This window comes from Nerophis ophidion, linkage group LG01 (assembly GCF_033978795.1).
Source record: "Nerophis ophidion isolate RoL-2023_Sa linkage group LG01, RoL_Noph_v1.0, whole genome shotgun sequence".
NCBI lineage: Eukaryota > Metazoa > Chordata > Actinopteri > Syngnathiformes > Syngnathidae > Nerophis > Nerophis ophidion.
In genome coordinates this window covers 42,627,662-42,650,317 of record NC_084611.1, presented here as the reverse complement: position 1 = coordinate 42,650,317, position 22,656 = coordinate 42,627,662, and the positions used below count along the sequence as shown (strand labels likewise).

Here is a 22,656-nt window from a genome sequence, read left to right as displayed (position 1 = left end):
TTGGTCCGGATGACACGATGTCAAATATTTCCAAAAACAATTTTAAATGTGGACTCGTCAGACCACAGAACACTTTTCCACTTTGCATTAGTCCATCTTAGATGATCTCGGGCCCAGAGAAGCCGGCAGCGTTTCTGGATGTTGTTGATAAATGGCTTTTGTTTTGCATTTTAGAGTTTTTACTTGCACTTACAGATGTAGCGACCAACTGTATTTAGTGAGAGTGGTTTTCTGAAGTGTTCCTGAGCCCATGTGGTGATATCCTTTAGAGATTAATGTCGGTTTTTGATACAGTGTCGTCTGAGGAATCGAAGGTCACGGTCATTCAATGTTGGTTTCCGGCCATGCAGCTTACGTGGAGTGATTTCTCCAGATTTTCTTAACCTTTTGATGATATTATGGACCGTAGATCTTGAAATCCCTAAATTTCTTGCAATTGCACTTTGAGAAACGTTGTTCTTAAACTGTTTGACTATTTGCTCACACAGTTGTGGACAAAGGGGTGTACCTTATTTTTTGGGAAGTTGTTTTTATACCCAATCATGGCACCCACCTGTTCCCAATTAGCCTGCACACCTGTGGGATGTTCCAAATAAGTGTTTGATGAGCATTCCTCAACTTTATCAGTATTTATTGCCACTTTTCCCAACTTCTCTGTCACGTGTTGCTGGCATCAAATTCTAAAGTTAATGATTATTTGCACAAAAAATTGGTTGAAAATTATTTGCAAATAATTGTATTCCGTTTATATTTACATCTAATACAATTTCCCAACTCATATGGAAACGGGGTTTGTAAGTTAAAAAGGATTCGCAAATCATTGTATTCTCTTTTTACTTACCATTTACACAACGTGCCATCTTCACTGCTTTTGGGTTTTGTAAATGTCAGTAAATCACTGACGTGTTTTGTGTGTAATGTACATGCTGGAATGTTTATTGAAGCAACGCATACGGAGAGCCACTAATGTCGTTACAGTCGATGACGTCGCAAAAAAGCATTGTTCCTGCACGCTCGTGTCACAGAGGAGTCCTGGACGTCATGCCAGTTCAACTTCTGCCTTAAGTGAGGCACTTAAAGGTACTTTGAAAACAAAAAAAACAGTCAGACGGCAAAGAGCCGAGTAATGTTGGTGTCAAACGCCGTCCCAACAAGTGGTGGGGGTTTTGTGGCCGCCTGTGTAAATAAGGATACCCCATGTAAATGTATCATAAAACCTGCACAATGCAGAGAGAAGTGGAGGGGGATAATAAATATGACATAATTGTTCTATATCTGCAGTATTTACAACAAGAGAGTACATTAACATACTTTGCAAAACCAATTACTCTTTTTTTCTGTATATGACAGGACATTCATAACCCTTCTAGACCTACCTTTTTTTTGCTGGCCTTTAACCTGAGCTGAGTCTGCCCACTAGGCCACCATTTTCAAGACAGATGCGGTCTGTCAGAGTTATTTTGTGTCGAACCCCAAGATGCAGAGAAGGAGGGAGGCATTTTGCAGGAAAACGGTTTAATTTAAAATACTATAACTAGAACAAACAAAGGGTACAAACAAAAAGCACGAACGTGGGTGGATATGACAAACTAAGGGCTATGAACAAACAAATCGGAAGCAGGGAACAAAAAACAGTAAGCTACAAACATCTACCAAATATAGCTTACCGCTACGCTGCAATCACACGACCAGTAGGAATGACAAGTAGAAAATGACATTGACACGACAATAATCCAGCCCTGACTAGAGGAGAAAACAGGTCTTAAATAGTGGCTGGCTGATTGATCCCAGGTGTGGCCAGGTGGCAATCAGCCACAGCTGAGGGTTACACAGCACTCAGGGAGACAAACAGGAAACAGAACCAAAATAAGAGTGCTGACCGGAACTACAAACAAATGCGGAGGAAAAAGTAAGATATAGACCAAAACTGTCAGGGACAAGCCTGACACTGTCCTCTCCAAGGTTTCTCATAGTCATCATTGTCACAGTCACAGACGTCCCATTGGGTGTGAGTTTTTCCCTGCTCTTATGTGGGCTCCACCGAGGATGTCGTTGTGGTTTGCGCAGCCCTTTGAGACACTTGTGATTTAGGGCTTGTGGAGAGGCGGCAAGGAGGCGGAGAATGCGGCGGAGCGGAGAGGCGGGGTGTGCCGGGAGCGAGGCCACCGAAATTGAATTCCGGTGCGTGGATCGCGCACCGGCAGACAATCAACATATCTCCTCGCAGTGTATAAAAGGGGAGAAGGAGGAGAGTTCGGGGCAGTAAGAGGAGAGTCCGCAGCAGATGAAGAGCAAGAGCGCCAAAGAGCACACGAGAGACGGAGACGCAGCCGGCTGAAAAGCGACCGAGGAGCGAGCAGCTGAGAAGGAGCTGAAAAGCGACCCGACCGGAATTGAGCTTTATTGTCCTTCCTTGATGGTCCGTGGAACAGCAAGTGACTGTCCCAAGGCTATTCAAATAAACATTGATTGATTGATATTTTGTTGAGCTCATTCATTGTTTATTTGGGGTGTGGGAAAAAATCGATTCGAATTTGAATTGCGATTCTCACGTTGTGCGATTCAGAATCGATTCTCATTTAAAAAAAATTTTTTTTTTATCAATCCAACAAAACAATACACAGCAATACCATAACAATGCAATCCAATTCCAAAACCAAACCCAGCAACAGTCAGAACTGCAATAAACAGAGCAATTGAGAGAAAAGACACAAACACGACACAGAACAAACCAAAAGTAGTGAAACAAAAATGAATATTATCAACAACTGTATCAATGTTAGTTATAATTTCAGCATAGCAGTGATTAAAAATCCCTCATTGACATCATTAGACATTTATAAAAATTAAAAAAAGAATAATAGTGTAACAGTAGCTTACACTTGCATCGCATCTCATAAGCTTGACAACACACTGTGTCCAATATTTTCACAAAGATAAAATAAGTGTCATGCCTGTAAGTTTATGTTTTGGTTTTGGTCAGGTTATGTTTTGTTTTCTGGACTCTTGTTCTGTTTTTGTTACCATGACAACTCATTGATTTTCACCTTGCCCTCCTGGTCACGCCCCTGCCCTCAGTCCCGCACCTGTTCCTAATTATCACAGCCACTACTTAAGTTATTTTCTTTCTGTCCATCGGTCTGGGAACATTAACTATCATTGCCTTTCACACTTCATGCCATGCTTTTCGATTAATCCACGCCAAGTAAGTTTTTGTTTGTATTTATGTCTTTGATAGTATCTTTTGTTTGTTTGTAGATAGTATTGCCATTGTGCTGTTTTTGTTCCAAGTTTTAGTATAGATTAGTATCCGCCATCGAGCGCGCTTTTTGTTTTGCCTTTTTTTGTATTTTGAGTATTAATAAAAACAAACATGTACCTTAATTCACGCCTGGCTCGTCCTGTAGTCCCTCTGCGTCGAAGGAGCACACACAATCTAAGTCCAAGCCTGACAATAAGTCAAATTTTTGGTTTGTCTAATAGTTAAAACAAATTTACATTATTGCAATCAGTTGATAAAACATTGTCCTTTACAATTATAAAAGCTTTTTACAAAAATCTACTACTCTGCTAGCATGTCAGCAGACTGAGGTAGATCCTGCTGAAATCCTACGTATTGAATGAATAGAGAATTGTTTTGCATTGGAAAAATATCGTTTTTGAATCGAAAATCATGTTGAATTGAAAACAAAATTGATTTTGAATCAAATTGTGACCCCAAGAATCGATATTGAATTGAATCGTGGGACACCCAAAGATTCGCAACACTATTGTTTATGTTCTTTTTGTTTTCTGTTTCTGTTCTATGCTTTTTTTTTTTAACCGTAAAGCCCTTTGTTTCAATTTAAAAGTTGTTGTAAACGTGCTTTATATACATAAAATTGACTTGACATTATCATTATACGGCATAGTAGTCAAAGAAGTACAATTATTAGATTCAGTATTTTTTTTTGGACTTCTTTAAAAAAATATTAGGACACAATTGTATTACAGTATAGAATTATAGTGCATTAGTGGTTGTCAGGTTACGTTTGTTTTTGTTCTCCCCTAACTTGAAAAGGGTTTTGATATTTTGACCAGGGGTTTCACTGGGACTTCACTCCTTGTTTCAATTCAATGATGAGACAAATCTTTGTTTCTCCTTTTATTTTGGACTTGATTGTCTCTTTTTTTTCATTGAAAAACTGGAAGGTGAAAAACCTTTGAAAAAGGTGGACAAATACAAAAGCAATTAGGGACAAATTACAACAAACCATTTTTAAAGTAAACGTGTTTCCAAAAGTACATATAGTGACCCTTCACAGTTTGGATTTGACATTTAAACATTTAACAACCAACCACTTGGCAATTAAAATAAATCCAAACATCAACATAATATAAAGTAATCTCACCGTCAGCCACCCTGGTCTCTGTAAATAGTTGTCACTTCTGTATTTGGTCAATTCACCTGGAGCAGTGTTTGTTGGCCTCTTCTGTACTTGGTAATTTTTCCTCGAGCAGTGTTTGTTGGCCTCCAGTTTGAGCTGGCGCTGCAGACTTAAAAGGAGTGGTTTTGATTTCTTCAGGTGAGAGCCTTCCTGATTAGTGATGGTCTTCAGCTGTTGGGATTTTGTGTCTGTAATTCCATGTGTGTCCTCTGGGGGGAAATGGGAGTCAAACTCATATTTGGACATGAGGCCTTCTGTGTGGGTGAAGGCTTTGGCCTTGTGTAGAGTTTGCCAAAAAAGTCGCAGTAGTGTTAGAAGTATTGTCTTTTTTCAAATGAAAAATGTTATAATGCTTCAATATAAAATATTCAGCATATAGCATCTTTTTTCTACTCTATTTAAGAAAGATTAACATACTTGTTGGTATATAGTGTACTATAGTACATTATTGTTAGTGTTTAACTTAATTATTATGAGTTTCCTATTCTGAATTGTCCTGGGCGTGAGGTTAAAGTACACCCGGCAGTGGAGGCTCCTCTATGGGGTCTTGGGTGATTAACCCCTTTACTACTGTTACCCCAGGTGGCCCTTGGCAAAGGCCTAGTACCTGACTGTCCCCTAGCCAGGGATACGGTGAAGACCTCAACGGCGGAGCAGGCGGAAGACGGTAGATATAAGAACGACCACAACGGCCCCGATGGCGGGAGAAGGCTGCAGCAAAAAAAGGGTCCCCGGTCGTCTTGGACTCCATGACCACTGACCCGATTCTGTCAAGGATAGTGTGGTGACTGTCTGTGCACCAGTCTCCCCACGTTAAACTAAGTCACGCACAGGCATCCTCCTTAAAGGGATACACCCCTAAAAGGAGGATCGTCGTACTCGTTCAAGTGACCGCCGATGATAATGATGATGATGATGATATGAGTTTCATGAGTGTTTACAAATATTTTTTAAATTATATATTACAAAATGTTATTGTATTACAAGAACCAGGTCGCCTCAAAGAAGTTGTAAGGATGTTACATAAAATGGAAGCCAGGCAGACCAAAGTGTTTGCTGGGCTTGATCAACAGTATGTCCCACCGCGGTGAGGGATGTCTTGTCTTGGTTTCTTTTGTCTTGTGAAATGCATGTTTTAAATCAGAAGCTACTCAGAAGGAGAGATAACTCCTGGAAATGACTGACTTTTAATGGCCAAAGGTATGGATGTGTGTGTTTAAGTTAAAGGACACGGCAGGCTGTCTTCTTTTACCATGAATTGATTAACGTGGACTTAAACAAGTTTAAAAACTTATTGGGGTGTTACCATTTAGTGGTCAATTGTACGGAATATGTACTGTACTGTGCAATCTACTAATAAAAGTTTCAATCAATTCAATCAATCAATTATTTTAATGGGTTTATAACAATCTTTGGCAAGCTAGGTAATGTTTGCTGTGGTCTGGAACAACATGGCACACAAACAACTATCTGAAATGTGTCATGAGACGTGAAAAACTAAATCATATACAAATAGGATAAGAGTAAAGGATACTATATGTGCTCAAATATACCTACAAATGAGGCATATGATGCAATATATGACTAGCATAAATAGCATGTTAGCATTGATTAGCTTGCAGTCCTGCACTGACCAAATATGCCTGCAACACGTCAATAACATCAACAAAGATCACATTTGTGCATTCATGCACAGCATAAACCGTTTGGTGGACAAAATGAGTCAAAAAAGGAGTGGAAGATTTTACATGTAAATGCAGCGTGGTGAGTTCAAGAACCGCCGAAATTAGTAGGACAAAATGGTGTTCACCAAATAGTCTCACCAGTGAAGCATACACAAACATATTACACAGTGCTATTTCTAACAATTGGGAAGGTTTGTGTCGTGTTTGTCCTCAAACAAAAAACATACTAAAACAAAAAAAAATATTTTCCCCCATCTTTTTCCGTTTTCAATCCTTTTTTAAAAAATGCTCCAGGGAACCACTGAAGATCCGTTGGTTGCTGAGCCCTGCACTAGCAGGACATGCTGCTGTGATTGCCCCGTCTGTCCCCTCTTAAACCATTACAGCATTCCATTTTCTATAGCACTTTTTCTCATTAAGGGCATTCTATTTTCTATAGCTACTTTCTCATTAAGACAGGGGTCTCAATCACGCGGCCCGCGAGACATTATTTTGCGGCCCGCAACTTAATATGAAATTTTAATGTTGGTGCGGCCCGCGAGTTTCACATGAAAGGCGCTTTACTGCGTCATATTTTTATACCCTCGGTATAAAAGACTTCCAATTTTCAGTTCCCCTTCAGGGGTAATCATTCACCCGAATTTCACCCGAACAACAGTATCAAGGGGGAACCGTGGAGGCACTGCCTTTGGAGTCCTCTACAACCGGTTCATACAGCGCGCAAGACCAGCCACATGTTGTATTTGGCTTCTGTAGATGCGGCACGCTACTTAAAGACATACTTGATCGACAGTCACACAGGTCACACTGAGGGTGGCCGTATAAACAACTTTAACACTGTTACAAATATGCGCCACACTGTGAACCCACACCAAACAAGAATGACAAACACATTTTGGGAGAACATCCGCACAACAGAACAAATACCCAGAATCCCATGTAGCCCTAAATAGTCCGGGAACAATATACACCCCCCCCACCACCCCCAAACTCGCCCACTATTGTATCCCGGAAGAGTTAGGGCTGCATTAGATTTTGGGTATTTGTTCTGTTGTGTTTATGTTGTGTTACGGTGCGGATGTTCTCCCAAAATGTGTTTATCAATCTTGTTTGGTGTGGGTTTACAGTGTGGCGCATATTTGTAACAGTGATAAAGTTGTTAATATGGCCACCCTGTATGGCTGTTGATCAAGAATGTCTTGCAGTCACTTCCGTGGGTCTGCAGAAGCTTCATACAATATGTGACTGGGCCAGCACACTGTCTGTATGGTGGAAAAGCGGACGAGACGACAAGTTGTAGAGGACGTTAAAGGCAGTGCCGTCACGGCACGCCCTTAATATTGTTGTCCGGGTAAAAACCAGGAGAATGATTTCCCCGGGAGATTGTCGGGAAGGGAGAGGGACAAATATTGGGGTGTTTCCCGGAAAGATCGCGAGAGTTGGCAAGTGTGTTGCTAGGGCGGGAAAGCCATTCAAAGAAGGTGAATTCATCAAAAAGTGCATGTTAGATTTCTTTTAAGAAATCTTTTCTTGCGGCCCAGCCTCACCCAGTTTCTGCATCCAGTGGCCCCCAGGTAAATTGAGTTTGAGACCCCTGCATTAAGATCACAGGTTTAGTTGGCGCCTTTCCCTGCTGACTTTAGGGACAATAATGAGGTAAATCTGGTCCTCGGTCAACCACAGGGGACATGTAGACATACAAGTGTTCACTCTCACTTAGCTTTCTGCTGGCTGTCATCACCTGGTTACGCTCGCATATGGTGACATCATGTCCCCTGTTATGGTCTGTCGGCGAGGTCGTTGCTCACACACGCCTCAGAGCTCAGTTTGGTCCTCAGGGTCCAGAACGGCCTTAATGCTGACTTGACCAAACGAACCGTACTAGCAGAGCAAATGGACTCGAGTTTGTTCCAAAATGTGAAAAGTGTGAACACAGACAGAGGCACTCACAACGTAGGGAAGACTGGGAAGAATGCAATGTGCATATTTAGAGTTTTGGGAAATAACCTAATTTGCATATTTTAAAGTTGGGTGACCTCCAAAAAACTGCAGTGTGAATGTGTTTGTTTAGTGCGGAGTCGGCAACCCGCGGCAACCCGCCCTAGTGGCTCTCTGGAGCTTTTTCAAAAATGTATGAAAAATGGAAAAAGATCAGGGGGAAAAAATATAAAAAATATATTTTTTGTTTTAGTATAGTTTCTGTCGGAGGACAAACATGACACAAACCTCCCTAATTGTTGTAAAGCACACTGTTTTTATTGAACATCCCTCACTGATTCGAATATTTCGCAAGCGCAATTTTGTCCTACTAATTTCGTCGGTCCTTGAACTCACCCTAGTTTGTTTACATTAATAACTTTCTCCGACTCTAAGACGTGTTTTATGCCACTTCTTTTTCTGTCTCATTTTGTCTGCCAAATTTTTAACATTGTGCATGAATGCACAAAGGTGAGTTTTATTGATGTTATTGACTTCTGTGGAGTGCTAATCAGACATATATGGTCACTGCATGACTGCAAGCTAATTGATGCTAACATGCTATTGAGGCTAGCTAGATGTACATATTGCATCATTATGCCTCATGTGTAGCTACAGTATATTTGAGCTCATTTGGTTTTCTTTAAGTCAGGGGTAGGGAACCTATGGCTCTAGAGCCAGATGTGGCTCTTTTGATGACTGCATCTGGCTCTCGGATAAATCTGAGCTGACATTGCTTAACACGATAAGTAATGAATAATTCCACTTGTAATCACAGTGTTAAACATAACATTCAAAATATAAAACATTCTCATGCTTTTTTATGTTCAAGAAGTTGCATTAATGGTAAGAAGTAATTTATTTATTATTTGTTAGTGTGGGGCTTGCCCTCCTGGGGGTTCTTCAGACCACTAAGAGCCTGTTTTAGGGTTACAATATTGTTTTATTTTATTTTTCTCTCAGTTGCTTTTCAGCAATTGTCTTTTTCTCTTTCGTCCTCACTCGCGCTCAGGCTCCAGCCCCGAACGTCTCTCTCCTCCTGGCTGCTGCTCATAACAGAGCGACAGGTGATTAGATAATAAGGCCCAGGTGGGCCATCTACGCACCTGTCGCTGATTTCGAGGCCGGTCCTGGCAACATCCTGCTTTGCTGCAGGCCCGCAGGCCACGCCCCGTCCACAGTTGGCTTCAGAATAACAATTTTATTACAAAGAATAAGAGACCTATTATACTCTGGAAATGTTGGTCTTACTTAAAAATCTACGCGTTTAGTTGTGTTCAGTGTTAAAAAAAATATTATATGGCTCTTAGGGAAATACATTTTCAAATATTTGGCTTCTTGGCTATCTCAGTCAAAAAGGTTCCCGACCCCTGCTTAAAGTCCTCTTAATTCAATTTGTATGTCATGACACCATCTGTATGTAATATGGCTTTTATTTTTTTTGCGGCTCCAGACATACTTGTTTTTGTATTTGTGGTCCAATATGACTCTTTCAACATTTTAGGTTGCCGACCCCCGGTTGACTATGATGCAACATGAACACCCATGTTTACAATAACATCCTGTTTTACGCAAACATAAATGCCATCCATCCATGCCATAATATAATATAATATAATATGATATAATATAATATAATATAATATAATATAATATAATATAATATAATATAATATAATATGTTAGTATATATCAGGGGTCACCAACCTTTTTGAAACCAAGAGCTACTTCTTAATGTGAAGGGCTACCAGTTTGATATACACTTAAATAAATTGCCAGAAATAGCCAATAGCCAATTTGCTCAATTTACCTTTAATAAATATATATATATATATATATATATATATATATATATATATATATATATATATATATATATATATATATATATATATATATATATAGTCTTCACGGTGGAAGAGGGGTTACGAAGGTCCTGCAGTCCTGGGTTCAATTCCAGGCTCGGGATCTTTCTGTGTGGAGTTTGCATGTTCTCCCCGTGAATGTCCTCCCACCTCCAAAGACATGCACCTGGGGATAGGTTGATTGGCAACACTAAATGGGCCCTAGTGTGTGAATGTGAGTGTGAATGTTGTCTGTCTATCTGTGTTGGCCCTGCGAAAAGGTGGCGACTTGTCCGATTGTAGCTGAGATAGGCGCCAGCGCCCCCGTGACCCCAAAAAGGGAATAAGCGGTAGAAATTGGATATATATATATATATATATATATATATATATATATATATATATATATATATACATATATATATATATATATATATATATATATGTAAATAAAAATGGGTATTTATGTTTGTCATTCAGTCGTACATTTTTTTTACTTTTACAAAAAGTTTTTGTTAGAGAATAAATAAATTTCAATCAATATCGACTATTTAAAATTCAAAATTCAACCGAAAAAAAGAAAAGAAAAACTAACTAATTCGAATCTTTTTGAAAAAAATTAAAAAATAATTTATGGAACATCATTAGTAATATTTCCTGATTAGTATTAATTTTAGAATTTTGATGACATGTTTTAAATAGGTTGAAATCCAAACTGCCTTTTGTTAGAATATATAACAAATTAGACCAAGCTATATTTCTAACAAAGACAAATCATTATTTCTTCTAGATTTTCCAGAACAAAAATGTTAAAAGAAATTTAAAAGACTTTGAAATAAGATTTCCCAGAATAATATTTCAGATTTTTAATCATAAGTTTGAAGAAATATTTCACAAATATTCTTCGTCGAAAAAACAGAAGCTAAAATGAAGAATTAAATCAAAATGTATTTATTATTCTTTACAATAAAAAAAAAATAATTTACTTGGACAGTGATTTAAATTGCCAGGAAAGAAGATGAAGGAATTTAAAAGGTAAAAAGGTATATGTGTTTAAAAATCCTGAAATCATTTTTAAGGTTGTATTTTTTCTCTAAAATTGTCTTTCTGAAAGTTATAAGAAGCAAAGTAAAACAATTGAATGAATTTATTAAACAAGTGAAGACCAAGTCTTTAAAATAATTTTTGGGATTTTCAAATTCTATGTGAGTTTTGTCTCTCTTAGAATTAAAAATGTCGAGTAAAGTGAGACCAGCTTGCTAGTAAATAAATGAAATTTAAAAAATAGAGGCAGCTGACTGGTAAGTGCTGCTATTTGAGCTAATTTTAGAACAGGCCAGTGGGCGACTCATCTGGTCCTTATGGGCTACCTGCGCGTTGGTGACCCCTGGACTATATATTATATAAAAATACAATACAATATGATATAATTTAATATGTCAGTATATATCATATACTGTATATATAATATGTATGTGTGGGTCATTAAAGTTTGTCTAAGTCGAAGTCTAAAAATGTTTGGACAATCTGTTTGTGTTGGAAAAGAACGTTTATGTTGCAATAGGATGAAATGTTAAAATGCAAATGAGGTCACAACTCCGACCAATCATAAGCCGTGTGTTGATGACGTCACTCCCTCACAGCCTATCAGATGTGACCACGATAGTAGAAAAAGATGAGTATGCGCCTGAGAGTGCGGTGATCTCCGCGGCCTTTGAAGGAACTTCCTCGCCGAAGCAAAAACAAAAAAATAAAATACAAAAGGATTTATTTTGGAATTAGGACTGAAAAGGAATACAATTCGAACATGGTGGTGGTAGCAGCGGCCGGGGGCGCCCACAAATTACTCCTGATCTCCGGGAAACAGAGCGGCGGTTCTTCGCCAGCGAGCTTCGGGCGGCCCATCTCGGTGGTCCTACCGTCCGCCTGCAGCCAGGCGTCGTCGGACTCGGAGTCGAGCAGCTCCGCGGGGCCGCCGGTCCGGAAAAGGCAGCGGCTCACACACTTGAGTCCCGAGGAGAAAGCACTTCGAAGGTTCGAAATATTTTCTTCAGTGTCGTGTTTTCTTTTTATATCGACGAGTGAGTCAGGCGGATATTTAATTTTTTTAAATTTATTTTCGAAACGAGAAATGAATCTAGCAAAATGGCGGTGACGTTTCACTCCGCACGTAATAAAGTAGTCCCTGTTATGTACAGTTGTCTTTCCTTTTTAGGAACTACTGTCTTTACAGGCAAAATCGTACTTAAAGTTAGAATCTGGTTAGGTCAAATCACTATGTTGGACTTTAAACCTGCTGTGACGGTTATCATATGAGAGAAGTGGAGCCGCCCCGCATAGGACTTTGACGTGCCTGCGTGGCAGCAACATGGCCGGAGCTGATTGCGCAACACCAAGCGTTCCACCCATGGCAATTACAGCAGTGGTCCCCAACCACCGGTCCAGGGCCCGGTACCGGTCCGTGAGGCATTTGCTACCGCAGGGGTGTCAAACTCATTTTAGATCGGGGGCCACATGGAGAAGAATCTACACCCAAGTCGGCCGGATTGGTAAAATCATGGCATGATAACTTAAAAATAAAGACAACTTCAGATTGTTTTCTATGTTTAAAAATAAAGTTAAAAGTTAAAGTACCACTGATAGTCACACACACGAGGTGTGGCGAAATTAATCTCTGCATTTGACCCATTCCCTTGTTCAACCCCCTGGGAAGTGAGGGGAGCAGTGAGCAGCAGCGGCGACCACGCCTGGGAATCATTTTGGTGATTTAAACCCCAATTCCAACCCTTGATGCTGAGTGCCAAGCAGGGAGGTAATGAGTCACATTTTTATAGTCTTTGGTATGGCTCGTATAGATAGACAATATAGACAAATAGAACAAGCACATTCTGAAATTGTACAAATCATAATGGTGTTTTTGTTGTTTTTTTTACAATTACCTGTTGCGGTTAATAGTATATATACTTTATTTGTAGTTATTTATATTTTATGAATATGTTATGTGATAAAGTTAATCAGTGAACACATTGGTGTTAATGTTCAACTTATAAAAAAAATTATATCAAAATCAAATTACAGTATTTGTGTAATTTGATGATTTTCCTCGACTGATGTACTAACATCATGTGGCTTATTTTGTACATATGCAGCATCATCTCAAAAGATACAAACAATTGCTATTGCGACATCCAGTGGACACATTTAGAACAGCATTTTTTTTCATTCAAAAATTTCAGGTACATTTTTATACCTAGCAAACTCATCCCGGGGGCCGGAAAAAACCTGTTCGCGTACCTAATCCGGCCCCCGGGCCGTATGTTTGACACCCCTGTGCTACCGGGTCGCAGAGAAACATGAAATTAAAAAGGACTGCATGTTGATGCATATGAAAGTGCATTACATTTATTTGTACAGTCATCTGTCTTCAGCTGCACATTATTGCTGTTATATCCTGCACTACAACCAGCGGATGCAACAAAATTTCCTTCTTATCTTTACTGTAAAGCAGTGGTCCCCAACCACCAGTCCGGGGACCGGTACAGGTCCGTGACGCATTTTAAAGGACTGCATTTTCTCCGACTTTACTCTGGCCTGTGCCACTAGACCAGGGGTCACCAACGCGGTGCCCGCGGGCACCAGGTATAAATGTGACAGATTGTAGCCGATGGCTGATTTCCATCTGCATCTCATTGCAAAGAAACGGCAGCTCCGCGTTCTAGTCTGTTGTATTTTTTAATGCAATTATTTCTGCTGGATTTATCTGGCCGCTCCCTGAAAATAATGCCTACATTAAACCGGTCCGTGGTGCAAAGAAGGTTGGGTACCACTGAATTACAGCATCACGGAAAGAATGCCTTCACTTATTCTCCATTTTTTTCCCCCTCCTCCCTCTTCTCTGTGCAGGAAACTGAAGAACAGAGTCGCGGCCCAGACTGCCAGAGACAGAAAAAAGGCCAAAATGGGGGAACTGGAACAGCAGGTCCTGGAGTTGGAGCTGGAGGTACTTTTATCTTTTGATGTTGTGTAGCAACATTCCACAAATGTATTCATATTTTTAATGAGGTTATCCAAACCATTGTGCAAAAAGCGGTCAGCTATAGTTTTGAGGGTTGTAATTACTGTCCCTGGGAGCAGGAGAAACTTGTTTGCGTTGCACAGCTGCAACATTCAAGCGCTCACGTCCACTTCCTCCTCCCGCAGAACCAGAAACTTCACATCGAAAACAGGCTTCTACGTGAAAAGACGAGCGGCTTGCTGAGCGAAAACGATGAGCTAAAGCAGAGACTGGGGTTACACACCCTCGAGTCCGAAGAGAAGGTGGGATTGGAATGAGACGACGCTCGCTTGTCATTCCTTTCAGAGACTAAATCATGTTGTTGTTTGTTGTTGGTCCTTTTTTAGGTTCAGGTGTTGGCGTCCGGCGGAAACGACGCAGGTTTAGGAATCGGGTCTTCTGAGTCCGCAGCACTCAGGCTACGTGTGCCTCCGCAGCAGGTGCAGGCCCAGCAGTTCCTAAATCTGAAGACTTCCCAATGGATACAGATGGCCCTGACACTACAGACCATGAGGTAGGCGCACCACTATTTGGACTCTTATAGGTGTGTTCCCACCGGGCCCGGTCCTGATGGGACATCTTGCACATAAAAAGTTGGTCAACGCTTTTATATCAAGGACTGAGTACTGGATTTGGTACTTTATAGGCACAATTTGGTATCGATTCTACTACCATTTGGACTCTTATTGCTGCATTCCGACATTTTGCACATAAAAAGTTGGTCAACACACTTGTAACCAGGACTGAGTACTGGATTTGGAACTTTATAGACACCATTGGGTATAGATTCTAATACTATTTAGACTCTAACAATATTAATATTATTATTAATAACAATAATAATAAACTTTATTTGTATAGCATAAAAAGTTGGTCAACGCTCTTGTAACCAGGACTGGGTACTGGATTTGATACTTCATAGACACCACCGGGTATCGATTCCACTACCATTTGGACTCTATTATTATTATTATTATTATTATTATTATTATTATTATTATTTATAATAATAAACTGTGTATAGTATAACAAATTGGTCAACGCTCTTGTTACCAGGACCGGGTACTGGATTTGGTACTTTATAGGCACCATTGGGTATCGATTCTACTACTATTTGGACTCTAAGAATATTATCTTTATTATTATTATTATTATTATTATTATTAATAATAATAAACTTTATTTGTATAGCATAAAAAGTTGGTCAATGCTCTTGTAAGCAGGACTGGGTACTGGATTTGGTACTTTATAGGCACCACCGGGTATCGGTTCTTGTACTATTTCGACTCTATTATTATTGTTATTATTATTATTATTATTATTTTGCCGTACGATGAGGTGGCGACTTGTCCAGGGTGTATCCCGCCTCCCGCCCCATTGTAGCTGAGATAGGCACCAGTGATCCAAAAGGGAATAAGCGTTAGAAAATGGATGGATGGATTATTGTTATTATTATTATTGTTAACAATAATAATAATAGTTTATTATTATTATGTGTATAGCATAAAAAGTTGGTCAACACTCTTGTAACCAGGACTGGGTACTAGATTTGGTACTTTATAGGCACCACCAGGTATCGATTTGTGCAAAGTCAAACGGTGCCATATTTCGATACCGGTTGCAGACTAAAAAACTGAAAACACTCTGAGAGGAAACAATCACTCAGAATTCAACTCAACTGCCTCAAGATGTTAAAATTGGTAATGCAAAGAGAAACAAAGGACGGCGTGGCGCAGTGGAAGAGTAGCCGTGCGCAAACCGAGGGTTCCTGGTTCAATCCCCACCTAGTACCAACCTCGTCACGTCCGTTGTGTCCTTGAGCATGACACTTCACCCTTGCTCCTGATGGGTGCTGGCAAATGTAGTGGTAGTAATAACAATAAAAAATGTTATTTGTAAAAAGCACTTTCCATTGCGCAAACAACCTCAAAGTGCTACAGTGTATTAAAAATAAATAAATAAAAAGATAATACAAATAAAAACTTGAAATAGCACGCATATATCTAAAGCAGGGGTCACCAACCTTTTTAAAACCAGGAGCTATTCTTGGGTACTGATTAATGCGAAGGTCTAGCAGTTTACTACACACTTAAATAAATTGTATTTCTGTCTGTCATTCAGTCGTACATTTTTTTTCCTTTTACGGAAGATTTTTTGTAGAGAATAAATGATGAAAAAAACACTTAAACGGTTTAAAGAGAAGAAAACGCGGAAAAAATGAAAATTTAATTTTGAAACATAGATTATCTTCAATTTCGACTCTTTAAAATTCGAAATTTTACCGGGGAAAAAAAGAACAGGAAAAACAATATAATTCGAATCTTTTTGAAAAAATAAAAAAAATAATTTATTGAACATTATTAGTAATTTTTCCTGATTAAAATTAATTTTAGAATTTTGATGACATGTTTTAAATAGGTTAAAATACAATTTGCACTTTGCTAAAATATATAACAAATTGGACCAAGCTATATCTCTAACAGACAAATCATTATTTCTTCTAGATTTTCCAGAACAACAAATTTAAAAGAAATTCAAAATACTTTGAAATAAGATTTAAATTTGATTTTACAGATTTTCTAGATTTGCCAGAATAATTGTTTTGAATTTTAATCATAAGTCTAAAGAAATATTTCACAAATATTCTTTGTCGTAAAAACAGAAGTTAAAATGTATTTATTATTCTTTACAATAAAAAAAATACTTCAACATTGGGAAAGAAGAGGAAGGAAGAAATCTAAAAGGTATATGTTTAAAAATCCTAAAATCATTTGTAAGGTTGTATTTTTTCTCTAAAAATGTATTTCTGAAAGTTCTAAGAAGCAAAGTAAAAAAAAAAATGAATTTAAACAAGTGAAGACCAAGTTTTCAAAATATTTTCTTGGATTTTCAAATTCTATTTTGAGTTTTGTCTCTCTTAGAATTAAAAATGTTGAGCAAAGCGAAGAGGTAGCTCACTGGTATGTTCTGCTATTTGAGCTATTTTTAGAACAGGCCAGCGGGCGATTCATCTGGTCCTATGGGAGACCTATTGCCCGCGGGCACCGCGTTGGTGACCCCTGATCTAAAGAAAGGCTTTTTTGTTTTTTTTAATGGTTTTTAGGCCTTTTTTTAAAGCATCCACAGTCTGTGGTGCCCTCAGGTGGTCAGGGAGAGCGTTCCACAGACTGTCGCGGTGGCACAGAAAGCCCGGTCTCCCAAGGGACAAGCGGTAGAATATGGATTGTGATAAAAGATTGTTGTTTAAATTGTAAATGGTTTATTTTCCTGAGCCAGTGTCCTCTGCAATGTGTAACTCTTAAAGAATTCAAAGATATGTCCACTGCAGTGATCGTTGATTTTCTGCTAACTGAACCGCTTGGTAAGACGTGTGGGGGTTGAGTTTAAGGTCAGTGGTCTAATTTGATCCCGTCCGTCCCACCAGTCTGATCTGCTCCTGGGCATTCTGGACATCCTTGACCCGGAGCTCTTCCTCAAGACCTGCGAGCAGGAGTGCCAGGAGTCGCCGGTGCTGCTGGTCGGAGGGGGGCACCCAATACCTGCCGCCGCACCTGCACCTCTGGGGGCCCCATCAGTTAAGCTGGAGGCCCTTAATGGACTGATCCATTTCGACCACATCTACACGAAGCCGGCAGAGGTGGTCAGCGAGGAGAGCGACGACAACGGCGTGGCTTCCTTCCCCGTCGCTGAGGTTGTGGTGGTGGAAGAGGAGGAGGCGGGGTCTGAGGAGGAGGAGGAGGAGGAAGAGGAAGATGTCGTCTGCGTAAAAGATGAGCCAGAGGAAGTGGTCATCCCCAGCCAGACCGACAACTTCCTCTGCGCCGCCTCCTCCTCGCCCACCCTCAGCGGCTTGGACAAGGAAGCCTGCCTGGCAGACACCTACAGCGACTCGGGCTACGACGGATCCCCCTCCCCTTTCAGCGACATGTCCTCGCCGCTGTGCTCCGAGAGCCCGTGGGACGACATGTTCGCCAACGAACTCTTTCCCCAGCTCATTAGCGTCTGAAGCCACTTCCCACAAATACATGTAAGAGCTAACATGTAGCGCCGAGCTAATCAGTAAGCGTTCTCTGCTCCTAGTCTGGCGAAACATTAGATCTCCTTCCTCCTACAGCAGGTCTGTACCGCCAGCCACGCCGCAATGCGCGTCATTGCTGCAGAGGGTCTGAGAAGTATTGCATCGGTGCAATCCAGTATTTCAGGCAATTGTAAAGGGGGATTTCTTTTGGAGGGGGTGGGGTCATTTTTAAATATAAAATATTTATTTGTTATTCTGCTTCCGGGTCGCTGTATGTGCGCATGTATGGAAAGTTGCTTCTATATGTTGATCGCTCTCCTTGTAGTCTAATTTACTGCATTAAAAACTTTTGCATTGCATTTTTTTTTGTCTTCATTGCATCATCATCACACACACACACACACACACACACACACACACACATATATATATATATATATGTGTATGCGCCAGTGGTAGAGTGGCCATGCGCAACCGGAGGGTCGTTGGTTCAATCCCCACCTAGTACCAACCTCGTCACATCTGTTGTGTCCTGAGCAAGACACTTCACCCTTGCTCCTGATGGGTGCTGGTTAGCGCCTTGCATGGCAGCTCCCTCTATCTGTGTGTGAATGGGTAAATGTGGAAGTGGTGTCAAAGCGCTTTGAGTACCTTGAAGGTAGAAAAGCGCTATACAAGTACAACCCATTTATCATTTAAGTGACTACCTCTTGAAGCTCATGGAGAGAATGCCAAGAGTGCAAGAGATTAATTCGAGCAAATGGTGGCTATTTTGAAGAAACTAGAAGTTAAAGTGCCAATGAATGTCCCCCTTTTTTTTGGTTAAGTACCTAACTTCCCAGTTGTGATGCCCTCAGGGACAATCTACAATGTAAATAGTCATGATAATAAAGAAAATGAGAAGGTGTGTCCAAACTTTTGGCCTGTACTGTATGTATGCACATATGCTGTTTTCCTCTAATAGAAAAACTACATAATTGTCATATATCACTACTTTTCACTTAAATTTTTCGTATCTGTTTTTGTAAGAGTATATCAGGGATGTCAAACTCATTTTAGATGGGGGGCCACATGGAGAAAAATCCACTCCCAAGTGTGCCGCATTGGTAAAATCACAGCACGATAACTTAAAAAAAACGACAACTTCAGATTGTTTTCTTTGTTTGAAAATAGAACAAGCACAAATGTCCAAAATCATATATATATATATTTTTTCACACTTACATGTTGCGGTTATTTGTCGTTATTTATATTTTCTGAATAAATTATGTGATAATGTTCATCAGTCAACTCATTTTTGTCCATCAAGATAAAAATATATATATATATATCAAAATCAAATTACAGGATGTTATTTATGTAGTTTAATACAGTGGTTCTCAAATGGGGGTACGCGTACCCCTGGGGGTACTTGAAAATATGCAAAGGGGTACATGAGATTTTTTTTTCAAATATCCCAAAAATAGCAACAATTCAAAAATCCTTTAGAAATATATTTATTGAATAATACTTCAACAAAATATGAATGTAAGTTCATAAAGTGTGAAAAGAAATGCAACATTGCAATATTCAGTGTTGACAGCTAGATTTTTTTGTGGACATGTTCCATAAATATTGATGTTAAAGATTTCTTTTTTGTGAAGAAATGTTTAGAATTAAGTTGATGAATCCAGATGGATCTCTATTACAATCCCCAAAGAGGGCACTTTAAATTGATGATTACTTCTATGTGTAGAAATCTTTATTTGTAATTGAATCATTTGTTTATTTTTCAACAAGTTTTTAGTTATTTTTATATCTTTTTTTCCAAATACTTCAAGAAAGACCACTACAAATGAGCAATATTTTGCACTGTTATATAATTTAATAAATCAGAAACTGATGACATAGTGCTGTATTTTACTTCTTTATCTCTTTTTTCAACCAAAAATGATCTGATTAGGGGGTACTTGAATTAAAAAAAAAAATTCTCAGGGGTACATCACTGAAAAAAGGTTGAGAACCACCGGTTTAATAATTTTTCTCAACTGATGCACTAACAAAAAAACAAAAGAATTGCTAAGCGACATCCAGTGGACACATTTCGAACAGCTGTTTCTTTCATTCAAAAAATTCAGGTTAATTTTTATACATAAAAAACTCATCCCGCGGGACGGATAAAACCTGTTGGCGGGCCTGATCCGGCCCTCTGGCCGTACGTTTGACGCCCCTGGTGTATATCCACCTTTTCATTTAGTTGCACATCTGACAATTCACTTACATTGGTCTCCTCACTTGAAATAACGTTTGAAAAAGTGAAGTATTTACATACTTTCATTGTATTTACTAGAGATACAAGATTTAAATAATTTACAACAAATAAACAAAAAGAAAAATCCATCTTTTGAACAAATAATTGTGTTGAAAAGCCTACTGATCGATTATAAAAGGCCTTTATTTTTGGAACAATAGAATCTGTCTGATAAAAGTGCATGCCAAAAAAAAAGGTGATAAGCAACAAAGGAGCCCTGGAGAGTCAGTCAAAGGATGCCATTTTCAAGTGATTAAAAGGAGTGTTTGTGTTGGCTCTCCTCTCGGCCTCTTGTGCAAGCCCGCCTCACTTCCAAGAAGTCCTGCTTCGGTTACATAACCCTCCAAAAACCACCCACGGCTTCCTGGCAGTCCAAGCTGAGATCGTTTAAAAACTTTGCAGACATTTAAAAGAGGGTCGGCGTGAATCTGTGCTTGTTCTGCTGGGAACTACTCAGCTAACTAAATGCTAGTTTCAACTTTATATTTATTTAAAAAAAAAAATTTAACCTCGGGTCGCCAAGTTTCACACAAAAAAAGGAGGCCCGGAGAACAAAAAGCCTTTACAATAGACTGACCATACTGACATGTCCTCTTTTGCGGGGCTGTCCAGGCGGAGTTTCTTAAATGCCTCAAATGTCCGGCATTTTGTGTTAGAGTTGCAACTATTTTCAATGTACATTCAGGGTTAAGAAAGGGTTAAAAACAAAACAAATTGTGAAGGTGTGCGCACGCAACAGCATTCGTGAGGTAGGGGCAGAGATAGAGAGAGCCATAGAGTTATGATAAACGCGCATGTGTCGCCAGGCTCTGCTTTGTATCCGTAGATTTATCAGATGTACAAACCCCGTTTCCATATGAGTTGGGAAATTGTGTTAGATGTAAATATAAACGGAATACAATGATTTGCAAATCATTTTCAACCTATATTCAGTTGAATGCACCACAAAGACAAGATATTTGATGTTCAAACTCACAAACTTGATTTTTTTTTGCAAATAATAATTAAGTTAGAATTTCATGACTGCAACACGTGCCAAAGTAGTTGGGAAAGGGCATGTTCACCACCGTGTTACATCACCTTTTCTTTTAACAACACTCAATAAACGTTTGGGAACTGAGAAAACTAATTGTTGAAGCTTTGAAAGTGGAATTCTTTCTCATTATTGTTTTATGTAGAGCTTTAGTCGTTCAACATTCCGGGGTCTCCGCTGTCATATTTTACGCTTCATAATGCGCCACATATTTTCGATGGGAGACAGGTCTGGACTGCAGGCGGGCTAGGAAAGTACCTGCACTCTTTTACTATGAAACCACGCTGTTGTAACAGGTGGTTTGGCATTGTCTTGCTGAAATAAGCAGGGACGTCCATGATAACGTTGCTTGGATGACAACATATGTTGCTCCAACACCTGTATGGACCTTTCAGCATTAATGGTGCCTTCACAGATGTGTAAGTTACCCATGCCTTGGGCACTAATACACCCCCATACCATCACAGATGCTGGCTTTTGAACTTCACGCCTAGAACAAACCGGATGGTTATTTTCCTCTTTGTTCCGGAGGACACCACGTCCACAGTTTCCAAATATAATTTGAAATGTGGACTCGTCAGACCACAGAACACTTTTCCACTTTGCATCAGTCCATCTTAGATGAGCTCGGGCCCAGCGAAGCTGGCGGCGCTCCTTGGTGTTGTTGATAAATGGGTTTTGCTTTGCATAGCAGAGTTTTAACTTGCACTTACAGATGTAGCGACCAACTGTAGTTACTGACAGTGGTTTTATGAAGTGTTCCTGAGCCCACGTGGTGATATCCTTTACACACTGATGTCAGTTTTTGATGCAGTACCGCCTGAGGGTTCAAAGGTCCGTAATATCATCGCTTATGTGCAGTGATTTCTCCAGATTCTCTTAACCTTTGATGATTATACGGACCGTAGATGGCAAAATCCCTAAATTCCTTGCAATAGCTCGTTGAGAAATGTTGTAAAACTATTCGACAATTTGCTTACATATTGGTGACCCTTACCCCATCCTTGTTTGTGAATTACTTAGCATTTCATGGAAGTTGCTTTTATACCCAATCATGGCACCCACCTGTTCCCAATTAACTTGCACACCTGTGGGATGTTCCAAATAAGTGTTTAATGAGCATTTCTCAACTTTATCAATATTTATTGCCACCTTTCCCAACTTGTTTGTCATGTGTTGCTGGCATCAAATTCTAAAGTTAATGATTTGAAAAAAAAAAAGGTTTATCAGTTTGAACATCAAATATCTTATCTTTGTAGCATATTCAACTGAATATGGGTTGAAAAGGATTTGCAAATCATTGTATTCCATTTATATTTACATCTAAC

At 39.4% G+C, this 22,656-nt stretch overlaps 1 protein-coding gene and 1 long non-coding RNA gene across 2 annotated transcripts; both read left to right on the top strand.

Annotated features, from left to right (window-relative positions):
- Positions 1–11,618: 11,618 nt before the first annotated feature.
- xbp1 (X-box binding protein 1) lies at positions 11,619–18,364 on the top strand. The gene is given in 6 exon segments (XM_061903910.1): positions 11,619–11,967; positions 13,837–13,933; positions 14,134–14,250; positions 14,335–14,415; positions 14,418–14,501; positions 17,412–18,364. Coding segments are annotated over 6 exon segments (1,188 nt in total). The 5' UTR covers positions 11,619–11,740; the 3' UTR covers positions 17,994–18,364.
- Positions 11,974–12,846, top strand: LOC133554773 (uncharacterized). Its single transcript, XR_009807209.1, has 2 exons — positions 11,974–12,482; positions 12,647–12,846. It is a non-coding gene; the product is annotated as an uncharacterized LOC133554773 (long non-coding RNA).
- Positions 18,365–22,656: the final 4,292 nt, after the last annotated feature.